Here is a 15,487-nt window from a genome sequence, read left to right as displayed (position 1 = left end):
CTGAGATGACTGTCTATTCACACATTACATCTGAGATGACTGTCTATTCACACATTACATCTGAGATGACTGTCTATTCACACACTACATCTGAGATGACTGTCTATTCACACATTACATCTGAGATGACTGTCTATTCACACATTACATCTGAGATGACTGTCTATTCACACATTACATCTGAGATGACTGCCTATTCACACATTACATCTGAGATGACTGTCTATTCACACATTACATCTGAGATGACTGTCTATTCACACATTACATCTGAGATGACTGTCTATTCACACATTACATCTGAGATGACTGTCTATTCACACATTACATCTGAGATGACTGTCTATTCACACATTACATCTGAGATGACTGTCTATTCACACATTACATCTGAGATGACTGTCTATTCACACATTACATCTGAGATGACTGTCTATTCACACATTACATCTGAGATGACTGTCTATTCACACATTACATCTGAGATGACTGTCTATTCACACATTACATCTGAGATGACTGTCTATTCACACATTACATCTGAGATGACTGTCTATTCACGCATTACATCTGAGATGACTGTCTATTCACGCATTACATCTGAGATGACTGTCTATTCACGCATTACATCTGAGATGACTGTCTATTCACGCATTACATCTGAGATGACTGTCTATTCACACATTACATCTGAGATGACTGTCTATTCACACATTACATCTGAGATGACTGTCTATTCACACATTACATCTGAGATGACTGTCTATTCACACATTACATCTGAGATGACTGTCTATTCACACATTACATCTGAGATGACTGTCTATTCACACATTACATCTGAGATGACTGTCTATTCACACATTACATCTGAGATGACTGTCTATTCACACATTACATCTGAGATGACTGTCTATTCACACATTACATCTGAGATGACTGTCTATTCACACATTACATCTGAGATGACTGTCTATTCACACATTACATCTGAGATGACTGTCTATTCACACATTACATCTGAGATGACTGTCTATTCACACATTACATCTGAGATGACTGTCTATTCACACATTACATCTGAGATGACTGTCTATTCACACATTACATCTGAGATGACTGTCTATTCACACATTACATCTGAGATGACTGTCTATTCACACATTACATCTGAGATGACTGTCTATTCACACACTACATCTGAGACGACTGTCTATTCACACATTACATCTGAGATGACTGTCTATTCACACATTACATCTGAGATGACTGTCTATTCACACATTACATCTGAGATGACTGTCTATTCACACATTACATCTGAGATGACTGTCTATTCACACATTACATCTGAGATGACTGTCTATTCACACATTACATCTGAGATGACTGTCTATTCACACATTACATCTGAGATGACTGTCTATTCACACATTACATCTGAGATGACTGTCTATTCACACATTACATCTGAGATGACTGTCTATTCACACATTACATCTGAGATGACTGTCTATTCACACATTACATCTGAGATGACTGTCTATTCACACATTACATCTGAGATGACTGTCTATTCACACATTACATCTGAGATGACTGTCTATTCACACATTACATCTGAGATGACTGTCTATTCACACATTACATCTGAGATGACTGTCTATTCACACATTACATCTGAGATGACTGTCTATTCACACATTACATCTGAGATGACTGTCTATTCACACATTACATCTGAGATGACTGTCTACTCACACATTACATCTGAGATGACTGTCTATTCACACATTACATCTGAGATGACTGTCTATTCACACATTACATCTGAGATGACTGTCTATTCACACACTACATCTGAGATGACTGTCTATTCACACATTACATCTGAGATGACTGTCTATTCACACATTACATCTGAGATGACTGTCTATTCACACATTACATCTGAGGTGACTGTCTATTCACACATTACATCTGAGATGACTGTCAATTCATTTCATTACAATGATCTAACTATCAATTGATACAACTGATCAAAATGATGAGTATCTGTTGCATTACTCTTAATGCATAGTTTTATGGAAACTGACAAGCAATATTCCATGTTTAGATCATGAAAGTTTCTGGATAATGAGATCCATTGACACCAATTACCGTGGAACATGAACTAATTGGACTACATTATCTATGGATGTAATATTTCATCATCATTCTTTATCAGACACTGTTTCTATGGTCCCATGTACCACTTTTCCAGACCATGTTTTCAGATTTAACATTACTGTACACTCACCAGCCACTTTATTAGGTACACCTATCTAGTACTGGGTAGGACCCCCTTTTGCCTCCACAACAGCCTGAATTATTCACGGCGTTGTATGTTAAGAGATGCCCTTCTGCACACCACTGTTTTAAACAGCTGTTATTTGAGCATTTGTGGCCTTTCTGTTAGCTTGAATGAGTCTGGACATTCTCCTCTGACCTCTCCCCTTAACAAGGTGTTTTTGACCACAGAACTGCCGTTCACTGAATGTGTTTTGTTTATCACACCATTCTCTGTAAACTCTAGAGACTGTAGTGTGTAAAAATCCCAGGAAGGCAGCTGTTTCTGAGATGCTGGAATCACCATGTGTGGCATCAACAATCATACCACGGTCAAAGTTGCTTAGATTACGCACGTTGCCCATTCTAATGTTTGGTCGAACAACAACTAAAGCTCTCTACTCTATATACTCTATATATTGAGTTGCAGGCAGCCACATGATTCGCTGTTCAAATGTAACCTTCCTTGATGGGCTAAATCAGGTCTGTAGAGCTGATGTCATGACCTATGTCATTGTGTGGGATAATGTCAGGTTCCACCATGCTCAAATGGTGCAAGCATGGTTTCAGGCCCATCCACAATTTACCACCCTGTACATACCCCCATACTCTCCTTTCCTAAAAACCCGATTGAGGAATTTTTCTCCACATGGAGGTGGAAGGTATGTGATAGGCGCCCTCACGAACAAGCCACCCTTCTCCAGGCCATGGATGACGCATGCAATGACATCACGGCAGACCAGTGTCAGGCCTGGATTCACCATGCAATGACATCACGGCAGACCAGTGTCAGGCCTGGATTCACCATGCAATGACATCACTGCAGACCAGTGTCAGGCCTGGATTTGCCCTGCCCGAAGATTCTTCCCAAGAGGTTTGGCTAATGAAAACATCCATTGTGATGTGGATGAGAACCTATGGCCAAATCCACAAGACAAGGTTGAGGGAAATTTAGAAGTACAGTAGTCAATCCTTTGTTTAGCTTTTTACAGTAAGCCAGGTGAGGAACACTGCAGTTGATGTGTTTTATACCATTCCATTAGTGTGAGCCGTCCTCCCCTCAGCAGCCTCCACTGCTCTCAAACATCAGTTAATTGTTCTGTTACAAACGCCCAAACAGCATGCTGACTTTGTGTGTCAAGAAATGTAGGTTATCCCTACCATGGCAGACCCAGGATTCAAACCCATGCCATAACAATAATGTTGTCTCATAGGCTACTAGGACATAGGATCCAGGACCACAGCACTTCAAGTATCAGGAAGGTAAGTAGGTCGGTGCTAGGTAGATAGGTAGGTGTGTGTGTGTGTGTGTGTGTGTGTGTGTGTGTGTGTGTGTGTGTGTGTGTGTGTGTGTGTGTGTGTGCGTGTGTGCGTGCGTGTGTGTGTGTGTATGTGTGATACCTTCATGCGTGGGAGTAGTTAATTATTAAGAACAACGAGGAGCTGGACTCTGTTCCCAAGGTGATGGAACCAGGAAATGGCACCTACCAAATAAAGCATTACCTTAACAGTAGTCAGGCAGACAGGGAGGTGAGAGAAAAATAGTTTGTCTGCCATTGCTGTTGCCTGTCGCCGTGTCAGTGAGAAGTTACCACAGATAAAATATCAGGAATACATCATGAAGGTGGACGACAAGTTTCAAATTCTCAAATTCTTCGCAGCAGTTTTCAACTCTGTTTTCTTGGTAAGAACAAAAAAAGATGGAGAATTCAACCTAACCCTAATCTTAACCAGCTAGCGTTCCTCATCTGAATCTTCTAAAAACGACCCAGAGATGTCGCCTCTCGACATGGGGGTTTCATGTACTACATATGAAGTGACATGCAGCATTCTGAATCCTCTACACAGATTCTGGGGCTCTGTATCTTTGGATGTGCGGTGTGGATCTTGTTTGACAAAGACAATTTCATTGCTGTTCTCAGCTCTGGTAAGTTATACTGGACAGAGAATTGCCTTTTGTCACATTTCAGAGTTTCTATATCAACTCAAATGTTATGAGAGAGACAAGGGTGTGATTGTTCCTCCGAAAACACACCTGCATTTTTGTTGTGTGTGTGTGTGCGTGTGCGTGTGCGTGCGAGTGCGTGTGCGTGCGTGCGTGTGTGTGTGTGTGTAGTTGAGGTGAAGACTGTAGCTGGGGGACTGTTCATCATTGGTCTAGTGGTGGTTGGTGTCACTATCCTGGGGTGTATGGGAGCCCAACTGGAGAACAGGTGCTTCCTACTACTAGTGAGTGGTCATGTTACGGTCATAACAACACACACACACACACACACACACACACACACACACACACACACACACACACACACACACACACTAGTGATGTGTGGGTTGACTCATAACCCGTAGTCCGCACAGTTATATCCAGGGTGGGTGGGTTTAGGGTCATTAAATATTGTGTGGATGAAAGGGCGGGTTGGTGGCGGGTGGGTTGAATATAGAGAAAACTATCCATAAAAAAATCCATAAATGTATCATTATTGTGCACTTCATGTCTGTCAGTAAATAAATGTACAAGAGAAGAAAGGGAACTGTACAAGATATTTTCTATATTTGCAGGTTAAGGTCGGGTGTAGGCCTCAGATTTTCACTTTATCACATACAGTGGGGCAAAAAAGTATTTAGTCAGCCACCAATTGTGCAAGTTCTCCCACTTAAAAAGATGATAGGCCTGTAATTTTCATCATAGGTACACTTCAACTATGACAGACAAAATGAGAAAAGAAATCCAGAAAATCACATTGTAAGATTTTTAATGAATTTATTTGCAAATTATGGTGGAAAATAAGTATTTGGTCACCTACAAACAAGCAAGATTTCTGGCTTTGTCACACCATGACCTTAATATTCTTTGTTTTTCCTTGTTATTCTGGTTAGGTCAGGGTGTGACATGGGTGATGTATGTATGTGTTTTTGTCTTGTCTAGGGGTTTTTGTATGTTTATGGGGCTGTTTCCCTTCTAGGTAATTTGTATATCTATGGTTGCCTAGATTGGTTCTCAATTAGAGGCAGCTGTCTATTGTTGTCTCTGATTGGGAATCAAATTTAGGCAGCCATATTCTGTGGGTACTTTGTGGGTGGTTGTTTCCTGTCTTTGTGTTCTCTGCACCAGATAGGACTGTTTCGGTTTTGCCACGTTTGTTATTTTGTATTTGCATAGTGTCCACCTTTATTCTTCTTTTATTAAAACATGTTGAGCACGAACTACGCTGCGTAGTGGTCCAATCCCTGCTACACCTTCAGACGAAGAGGAGGAAATCAGCCGTGACAGGCTCTCACAGACCTGGAACTTCTTCTTTAAGAGGCTCCTCTGTCCTCCACTCGTTACCTGTATTAATGGCACCTGTTTGAACTTGTTATCAGTATAAAAGACACCTGTCCACAACCTCAAACAGTCACACTCCAAACTCCACTATGGCCAAGACCAAAGAGCTGTCAAAGGACACCAGAAACAAAATTGTAGACCTGCACCAGGCTGGGAAGACTGAATCTGCAATAGGTAAGCAGCTTGGTTTGAAGAAATCAACTGTGGGAGCAATTATTAGGAAATGGAAGACATACAAGACCACTGATAATCTCCCTCGATCTGGGGCTCCACGCAAGATCTCACCCTGTGGGGTCAAAATGATCACAAGAACGGTGAGCAAAAATCCCAGAACCACACGGGGGGACCTAGTGAATGACCTGCAGAGAGCTGGGACCAAAGTAACAAAGCCTACCATCAGTAACACACTACGCCGCCAGGGACTCAAATCCTGCAGTGCCAGACATGACCCCCTGCTTAAGCCAGTACATGTCCAGTACATGTCCAGGCCCGTCTGAAGTTTGCTAGAGAGCATTTGGATGATCCAGAAGAAGATTGGGAGAATGTCATATGGTCAGATGAAACCAAAATATAACTTTTTGGTAAAAACTCAACTCGTCGTGTTTGGAGGACAAAGAATGCTGAGTTGCATCCAAAGAACACCATACCTACTGTGAAGCATGGGGGTGGAAACATCATGCTTTGGGTCTGTTTTTCTGCAAAGGGACCAGGACGACTGATCCGTGTAAAGGAAAGAATAAATGGGGCCATGTATCGTGAGATTTTGAGTGAAAGCATCCTTCCATCAGCAAGGGCATTGAAGATGAAACGTGGCTGGGTCTTTCAGCATGACAATGATCCCAAACACACCGCCCGGGCAACGAAGGAGTGGCTTCGTAAGAAGCATTTCAAGGTCCTGGAGTGACCAAGCCAGTCTCCAGATCTCAACCCCATAGAAAATCTTTGGAGGGAGTTGAAAGTCCGTGTTGCCCAGCAACAGCCCCAAAACATCCCTGCTCTAGAGGAGATCTGCATGGAGGAATGGGCCAAAATACCATAATTTGCAAATAAATTCATTAAAAATCCTGCAATGTGATTTTCTGGATTTTTTTTCTTCTCATTTCGTCTGTCATAGTTGAAGTGTACCTATGATGAAAATTACAGGCCTCTCTCTATCTTTTTAAGTGGCAGAACTTGCACAATTGGTGGCTGACTAAATACTGTTTTGCCCCACTGTATAGTATAACCTTTGAAATGTGATGTTTTTGGACAAACGTATGATTCTGGTGTGAGAGCTTGTTGGAACAAACAGCTGACCCGCGCATCACACACACACACACACACACACACACACGTCATCTTTAAGCTTCTAGTGTAGTGTTTGTGGTGACCTAACTGGTTTTAGTCAACTCTCTGTCTTTCCTCTCAGTACATGGGCTTCCTGATCTGCATCGTCCTTGGTCAGCTGTTTGTCATCTTCATCATTTTGTTAAATCATGGAAAGGTATGTCCAGGACCAAGCATTAAGCATCTCAGAGAAAATGGGCTGTATTAACATGTTGTTGCATAGTACTATGATAACTGCTTTGTTTCTACACAGAGAAAGACAGACAGACAGACAGTACTATGATAACTGCTTTGTTTCTACACAGAGACAGACAGACAGTACTATGATAACTGCTTTGTTTCTACACAGAGAAAGACAGACAGACAGACAGTACTATGATAACTGCTTTGTTTCTACACAGAGACAGACAGACAGTACTATGATAAATGCTTTGTTTCTACACAGAGACAGACAGACAGTACTATGATAAATGCTTTGTTTCTACACAGAGACAGACAGACAGTACTATGATAACTGCTGTGTTTCTACACAGAGACAGACAGACAGACAGTACTATGATAACTGCTTTGTTTCTACACAGAGAAAGACAGACAGACAGACAGTACTATGATAACTGCTTTGTTTCTACACAGAGACAGACAGTACTATGATAACTGCTTTGTTTCTACACAGAGACAGACAGACAGTACTATGATAACTGCTTTGTTTCTACACAGAGACAGACAGACAGACAGACAGTACTATGATAACTGCTTTGTTTCTACACAGAGACAGACAGACAGTACTATGATAACTGCTGTGTTTCTACACAGAGAAAGACAGACAGACAGACAGTACTATGATAACTGCTTTGTTTCTACACAGAGACAGACAGACAGTACTATGATAACTGCTGTGTTTCTACACAGAGAAAGACAGACAGACAGACAGTACTATGATAACTGCTTTGTTTCTACACAGAGACAGACAGACAGTACTATGATAACTGCTGTGTTTCTACACAGAGAAAGACAGACAGACAGACAGTACTATGATAACTGCTTTGTTTCTACACAGAGACAGACAGACAGTACTATGATAACTGCTTTGTTTCTACACAGAGACAGACAGACAGTACTATGATAACTGCTTTGTTTCTACACAGAGACAGACAGACAGTACTATGATAACTGCTGTGTTTCTACACAGAGACAGACAGACAGTACTATGATAAATGCTTTGTTTCTACACAGAGACAGACAGACAGTACTATGATAACTGCTGTGTTTCTACACAGAGACAGACAGACAGTACTATGATAAATGCTTTGTTTCTACACAGAGACAGACAGACAGTACTATGATAAATGCTGTGTTTCTACACAGAGACAGACAGACAGACAGACAGTACTATGATAAATGCTTTGTTTCTACACAGAGACAGACAGACAGTACTATGATAACTGCTGTGTTTCTACACAGAGACAGACAGACAGTACTATGATAAATGCTTTGTTTCTACACAGAGACAGACAGACAGTACTATGATAACTGCTGTGTTTCTACACAGAGACAGACAGACAGTACTATGATAAATGCTTTGTTTCTACACAGAGACAGACAGACAGTACTATGATAACTGCTGTGTTTCTACACAGAGACAGACAGACAGACAGACAGACAGACAGACAGACAGACAGACAGTACTATGATAAATGCTTTGTTTCTACACAGAGACAGACAGACAGTACTATGATAAATGCTTTGTTTCTACACAGAGACAGACAGACAGACAGACAGACAGACAGACAGACAGACAGACAGACAGTACTATGATAAATGCTTTGTTTCTACACAGAGACAGACAGACAGTACTATGATAACTGCTGTGTTTCTACACAGAGACAGACAGACAGACAGTACTATGATAAATGCTTTGTTTCTACACAGAGACAGACAGACAGACAGACAGACAGACAGACAGACAGACAGACAGACAGACAGTACTATGATAACTGCTTTGTTTCTACACAGAGACAGACAGACAGTACTATGATAACTGCTGTGTTTCTACACAGAGACAGACAGACAGACAGACAGACATGTGTTTTGCGCTGACAGATCACATCTAAGATGAACATAGAAGTGGATAAGATCATCACTGAATATGGAACAAACCCTGACAATCAACGACATTGGAAGCTTCTGGATAATGTACAGCGCTATGTATGTATGACAGCAATTGTGAAATATGGTCCACATCAAAAGCGAAGATGAGGCGAGACCGAACTGACCAGTTGTGTGTGTGTGTGTGTGTGTGTGTAGGGGCACTGCTGTGGTATGCAGAGTCCTAATGACTGGCAGAGCAACATGTTCATTAAGAACAACCGTCTGATAGAGGTGTATCCCTGTTCCTGTTTCAACACCACGGACTGTCCTGCCATCTCAGGATTCAGCACACTGCTGTTTGGAAATGGAAGTGAAACACAGATCCATCCACAGGTACAGTCTCGCCCTCTCTCTCTCTCTATATATATATATATATATATATATATATATATATATATATATCTTACTCTCTTGCCCTCTCTCGCTCTCTCTCTCTCAGTACTCTCTTCTCCCCCCCTCTCTCTATCTCTCTCCCTCTCTCTCTCTCTCTCTCTCTCTCTCTCTCTCTCTCTCTCTCTCTCTCTCTCTCTCTGTCTGTATGTCTGTCTGTCTCTCACTCTCTCTCTCCCTCTCTCTCTCTCTCTCTCTCCCTCTCTCTCTCTCTCTCTTCTCCCCCCCTCTCTCTATCTCTCTCCCTCTCTCTCTCTCTCTCTCTCTCTCTCTCTCTCTCTGTCTGTATGTCTGTCTGTCTCTCACTCTCTCTCTCCCTCTCTCACTCTCTCTCTCTCGCACTCTCTCTCTCTATATATATATATATATCTCTTACTCTCTCGCACTCTCTCGCTCACTCTCTCTCTCTCTCTCTCGCACTCTCTCTATCTATCTCTCTCTCTCTCTCTCTCTCTCTCTCTCTCTCTCTCTCTCTCTCTATCTATCTACCTATCTATCTATCTCTCTCTCTCTCTCTCTCTCTCTCTCTCTCTCTCTCTCTCGCACTCTCTCTCTCTCTCGCACTCTCTCTCTCTCTCTCGCACTCTCTCTCTCGCACTCTCTCTCTCTCTCTCACTCTCTCTCTCACATGCACTCTCACTCCTCCCATCTGTATTGACATGTTCAAGTGTGTGTGTTTTGTTTACAGAGATGTGTAGACATAATCACCAACTGGTTGAAGGAGAACACTTTGACAATAGTGGGAATGGAAGTGGGCCTGCTAATCAGTCAGGTAACACACAGACGCATGCACACACTCGCACACACGTACACACACAGACACACAGACACAGCCACATGCACAAAGACACACACACACACACACACTACTCAGCTGTTCACATTTGTCTGAATCGACAGGTTTTCTAGTTTGTTGTTGTTGTTGTTGTTGATGTTAAACAGGTTGTTTTCTTGTGACAGGTCCTCCAGTTTATTGTGGCTGTGTATCTGTACCAGACTGTTGGTCAGAAAGTCAAGCTGAGAAATGTTAGTCAACTGATTCTCTCTGAGGAACATTGTGAACCAAACCCTGACTACCTTGATGACCCTGACTACCCTGACCAAAACCATACCTATCCTGAACCAAACCAGGCCTACGCACATACAAACCTTGCCTACCCTGAAGAAATCCTTGCCTACCCTGATGACCAACACCCGGCCTACTCCGGACCAAACCATTCCTACCACCGCTAACCAGGACCAAAGTGTTTCTGTATGACTGAAGACACTTTGGGCGCTAACATTGAATTGCTCAGTGGAGGCTGGTGAGAGGAGATATAGGAGGATAGGCTCATTGTAATGACTGGAATGGAAAAATTGGAACAGAGTCAAACGTGGTTTCCATGTGTTTGATACCATTCCATCAATTCCATTCCAGCCATAACAATGAGCCCGTCCTCCTGTAGCTCCTCCCACCAGCCGCCACTGGAATTGCTCAAATTCTAAAAGCTCAGTTCAGTGCTTTCAGCCACACAGGCCTTCTATTAAAGATGGTTTTCTGCTGACAATGAGAACAATCTTAGTTCATTAGTTTCCATTGTTTTTTACTGTTTATGGCTTAATGATCCGATCAGCCCTAACTGGTCAACCTCACCTTGTGTGAATAGTTGTGTACAGTACTGGTCAACCTCACCTTGTGTGAATAGTTGTGTACAGTACTGGTCAACCTCACCTTGTGTGAATAGTTGTGTACAGTACTGGTCAACCTCACCTTGTGTGAATAGTTGTGTACTGTACTGGTCAACCTCACCTTGTGTGAATAGTTGTGTACAGTACTGGTCAACCTCACCTTGTGTGAATAGTTGTGTACTGTACTGGTCAACCTCACCTTGTGTGAATAGTTGTGTACAGTACTGGTCAACCTCACCTTGTGTGAATAGTTGTGTACAGTACTGGTCAACCTCACCTTGTGTGAATAGTTGTGTACAGTACTGGTCAACCTCACCTTGTGTGAATAGTTGTGTACAGTACTGGTCAACCTCACCTTGTGTGAATAGTTGTGTACTGTACTGGTCAACCTCACCTTGTGTGAATAGTTGTGTACAGTACTGGTCAACTTCACCTTGTGTGAATAGTTGTGTACAGTACTGGTCAACCTCACCTTGTGTGAATAGTTGTGTACTGTACTGGTCAACCTCACCTTGTGTGAATAGTTGTGTACAGTACTGGTCAACCTCACCTTGTGTGAATAGTTGTGTACAGTACTGGTCAACCTCACCTTGTGTGAATAGTTGTGTACTGTACTGGTCAACCTCACCTTGTGTGAATAGTTGTGTACAGTACTGGTCAACCTCACCTTGTGTGAATAGTTGTGTACTGTACTGGTCAACCTCACCTTGTGTGAATAGTTGTGTACAGTACTGGTCAACCTCACCTTGTGTGAATAGTTGTGTACAGTACTGGTCAACCTCACCTTGTGTGAATAGTTGTGTACTGTACTGGTCAACCTCACCTTGTGTGAATAGTTGTGTACAGTACTGGTCAACCTCACCTTGTGTGAATAGTTGTGTACAGTACTGGTCAACCTCACCTTGTGTGAATAGTTGTGTACTGTACTGGTCAACCTCACCTTGTGTGAATAGTTGTGTACAGTACTGGTCAACCTCACCTTGTGTGAATAGTTGTGTACTGTACTGGTCAACCTGAACAGTTACTTGGAAATGTAGACATAAAGAAAGGAACCACCATTTTGAAACTGCAAGCCGACTCCACCGTTGACTAATAAAAACAACTTTTGAACCCCTTTTTATTTCACAAGACAGTTGTTATGTCTGCAGACGAACAGCGTTAAGAGAGCTGCCTCGAGGTGTTTCAGTGAGTTTCACAGTGCCATCATTGACTGATGCCTGACCTTGGTGATAAGTGATTGACTGTCTGTAAATTACACATTAAAATCTTCAAAATGGGATTTCTTGATTCTTCAAAATGGCACCCTCTTCTGGTTATCTTGAGTGACACAGGTGGGTTTTATACATAAAGAGTAGCATTCTGTTTGTGAGATGTGGCGTAAGTGATGTTATGGGTATAGGCCTATGAAATGCTTTGATTAAGCTCCATTATGTGTCTTTCATATTTGAGTGAAACCCATGTATTAAGGCATTAGGGAAGACAGGTCAGATGTTAGGTTCGGACTAGGGAGGGTACAGGTAGAGGAAGACAGATCAGATGTTAGGTACGGACTAGGGAGGGTACAGGTAGAGGAAGACAGATCAGATGTTAGGTACGGACTAGTCAGGGTACAGGTAGAGGAAGACAGGTCAGATGTTAGGTACGGACTAGGGAGGGTACGGGTAGAGGAAGACAGGTCAGATGTTAGGTTGGGACTAGTGAGGGTACAGGTAGAGGAAGACAGATCAGATGTTAGGTACGGACTAGGGAGGGTACAGGTAGAGGAAGACAGATCAGATGTTAGGTACGGACTAGTCAGGGTACAGGTAGAGGAAGACAGGTACAGACCAGGGTCAGGGAGGGTTCAGGTAGAGGAAGACAGGTAAAGATTGATGATAATGGATAGAGTAAATACACTGGATTATAGGTTTGATGTGGGGGGGGGGGGGTAAGGGGAGGGGGGAGGGTAAGAAGAAGGGTGAGGGTATTGGGATGAGGGGATGTGGTAGGGTCAGATTTATTTAGGTCAAAATGACTGTTTCCCCTTCTGATTCGTGATGGGTTGTGACTACTGTCGTAGTTAATGACTAACTGACCCGCTCCACCACTCACACCCATTGGTCACTAGTCTTTCCATACAGACAGACAGAGAGGGGTATTTGACCGGTGTGTGTTCTCAAGGTTGGAAGACATGACAGTGTTCAGGAGCAGCGTTCCGGTACAGGTAGGAAACCTTAACAGACACAGAAAAGAAGAGGAGGAAGGGAAGCTCTGCTGAGGTACACAATAGTAGACTTGGTAGACAGAAGATGGTCTTTGGTAAAAGGGGTAAATTGGTCATCAAAAAGAAAGGAGGACCAAGGTACTCTTCATACAATTAATTACAATGTCTTTATCTGCATGGCTTTGTTTCCATTGAGAAATCCATGATATGGGTTGTTGACTCAGAGAGAGAGAAAGACAGTAGTTGAACAGTTTTGAACAAATTCATTTCTTCCAAAATGAAGTAGAAGCAAGAGAGACAGAGAGAGAGATGATTAAGCATTTTTTTTCACTTTCATTATCGTTTATCTAGTAAATTCAGCTGACTAGTTCAGCCAACAGAAACGCCCTGCTCAAACAGACTTTCCAAGACAACACTAGAACTCTTCTAAGTCAAGGTAAGATTTTGGTATTACTCATTTATTGCCACTGGGGCCCACTTGTGTAACTATTAACTGACTGTTACACTGACGTTACTACATGATTGTAGCAGGTTTACTAACAAGCTAGTTCTATTAACTATGCTGACGATGTATGCCGTTATTTTAGATAATATGGTAACAAAGATGTAGGTTGTTTGTAGAGGTTTGGCTTGGAAATGTGTTTTTGCCTGGTCACATGTGTTGTACATTGAAGTCCACAAGCAAAGGAGAGAAGGAACGCAACGTGGCAGTTATGAGAGTGAACTGTATTTACGCTGATCAGGGGTGTATTCATTCCGCCGATTCTGTTGAAACATACACACACAATAGTTTAGTGATTTAAAACAATCCCTCGTGTATTTTCCTCTCCTACTTGTCACAGTCAGCTGTGTATCAGTCCGCTGTGTTTCAGTCCGCTGTGTGTCAGTCAGCTGTGTGTCAGTCCGCTGTGTGTCAGTCCGCTGTGTGTCAGTCCATTGTGTGTCAGTCAGCTGTGTTTCAGTCCGCTGTGTGTCAGTCCGCTGTGTGTCAGTCCGCTGTGTGTCAGTCCGCTGTGTGCCAGTCCGCTGTGTGTCAGTCCGCTGTGTGTCAGTCATCTGTGTGTCAGTCCATTGTGTGTCAGTCAGCTGTGTTTCAGTCCATTGTGTGTCAGTCAGCTGTGTTTCAGTCCATTGTGTGTCACAGTCAGCTGTGTTTCAGTCCGCTGTGTGTCAGTCCGCTGTGTGTCAGTCCATTGTGTGTCAGTCAGCTGTGTTTCAGTCCATTGTGTGTCAGTCAGCTGTGTTTCAGTCCATTGTGTGTCAGTCCGCTGTGTGTCAGTCCGCTGTGTGTCAGTCCGCTGTGTGTCAGTGAGCTGCAGGGATGGCGCACCACGAGCAGAGCAAAGCCACTTTCCCCGAACACATCCGTAAGAAACGGAACGGTGAACAGCTGAGTGCTGGGGAGATCCGAGACTTCGTACAGGGTGTCAAGGACAAGACCATCCAAGAGAGCCAGATTGGTACACACACACACACACACACACACACACACACACACACACACACCATCCAGCGACGTGCAGGTAGGTCACAGAGTCACAGTGGGTGGGATGCCAGATAAGGCAAGTTATTATAGGTCTGCAGAGAAGAAGACCCCCACACACTTTAGACTGAGTATCAATAGTCAAGCTCAGGCCAAAACCTGCACTCTACTCTACAGTTGAAAGTCTGATCTGATGTGTGTATGTGTGTGTGCGTGTGTGTGTGTGTGAGTGCGTGTGTGTCTGCATGTGTGTGTGTGTGTGTGTGTTTGCTTGTGTGTGTGTGTGTGTATAGGAGCCATGCTGATGGCAATCTGGCTGAAGGGAATGGTAGCAGAGGAGACTCTCGCACTGACGAAGGAGATGATGATGTCAGGGGAAGTGATGTCATGGCCGGCAGAGTGGGAGGGGCTAATGGTGGATAAACATTCGACAGGTGGAGTGGGGGACAAGATCAGCCTGGTGCTGGCTCCTGCTCTGGCTGCCTGCGGCTGCAAGGTACCTGCCTGGATCCACCTGTGTGTGTGTGTGTGTGTGTGTGTGTGTGTGTGTGTGTGTGTGTGTGTGTGTGTGTGTGTGTGTGTGTGTGTGTGTGTGTGTGTGTGTGTGTGTGTG

At 43.1% G+C, this 15,487-nt stretch overlaps 2 protein-coding genes across 11 annotated transcripts in view; both read left to right on the top strand.

The window, feature by feature from the left end:
* Positions 1 to 3,753: 3,753 nt before the first annotated feature.
* On the top strand, positions 3,754 to 12,465 carry LOC110490863 (CD82 antigen). Its single transcript, XM_090213450.1, has 8 exons — positions 3,754 to 4,012; positions 4,177 to 4,255; positions 4,445 to 4,557; positions 7,065 to 7,139; positions 9,083 to 9,187; positions 9,287 to 9,463; positions 10,209 to 10,292; positions 10,481 to 12,465. Exons 1-8 carry the CDS (start codon positions 3,947 to 3,949, stop codon positions 10,751 to 10,753), a joined length of 972 nt encoding a protein of 323 aa, XP_090069576.1. The 5' UTR covers positions 3,754 to 3,946; the 3' UTR covers positions 10,754 to 12,465.
* Positions 12,466 to 13,140: 675 nt separating this feature from the next.
* Positions 13,141 to 15,487, top strand: part of LOC110516855 (thymidine phosphorylase-like) — a 5,198-nt gene continuing 2,851 nt past the window's right edge. Inside the window, exons 1-4 of one of the 10 annotated variants that reach the window (XM_090213446.1) lie at positions 13,141 to 13,391; positions 13,743 to 13,827; positions 14,343 to 14,851; positions 15,168 to 15,374. In XM_090213446.1, the coding sequence (XP_090069572.1) occupies positions 14,713 to 14,851; positions 15,168 to 15,374 (346 nt within the window). In that variant the 5' untranslated portion in view covers positions 13,141 to 13,391; positions 13,743 to 13,827; positions 14,343 to 14,712. Of the gene's footprint in view, positions 13,530 to 13,742; positions 13,828 to 14,102; positions 14,852 to 15,167; positions 15,375 to 15,487 lie in introns of those variants that run through there. The other 9 variants (XM_090213441.1, XM_090213443.1, XM_090213440.1 and 6 more) reach the window with 9 other exon arrangements.

Source organism: Oncorhynchus mykiss, chromosome 21 (assembly GCF_057628025.1).
Source record: "Oncorhynchus mykiss isolate SJ-2025 chromosome 21, ASM5762802v1, whole genome shotgun sequence".
Classification (NCBI taxonomy): domain Eukaryota; kingdom Metazoa; phylum Chordata; class Actinopteri; order Salmoniformes; family Salmonidae; genus Oncorhynchus; species Oncorhynchus mykiss.
This window is presented reverse-complemented; position numbering and strand designations above follow the sequence as displayed.

Bases quoted from the DNA above. Each gene is read 5' to 3' on its own strand.
- LOC110490863 (XM_090213450.1), top strand. From the start codon at position 3,947: ATGAAGGTGGACGACAAGTTTCAAATTCTCAAATTCTTCGCAGCAGTT. The intron at 4,256-4,444 runs GTAAGTTATACT...GTGTGTGTGTAG, and splicing joins CATTGCTGTTCTCAGCTCTG to TTGAGGTGAAGACTGTAGCT. The intron at 4,558-7,064 runs GTGAGTGGTCAT...CTTTCCTCTCAG, and splicing joins ACAGGTGCTTCCTACTACTA to TACATGGGCTTCCTGATCTG.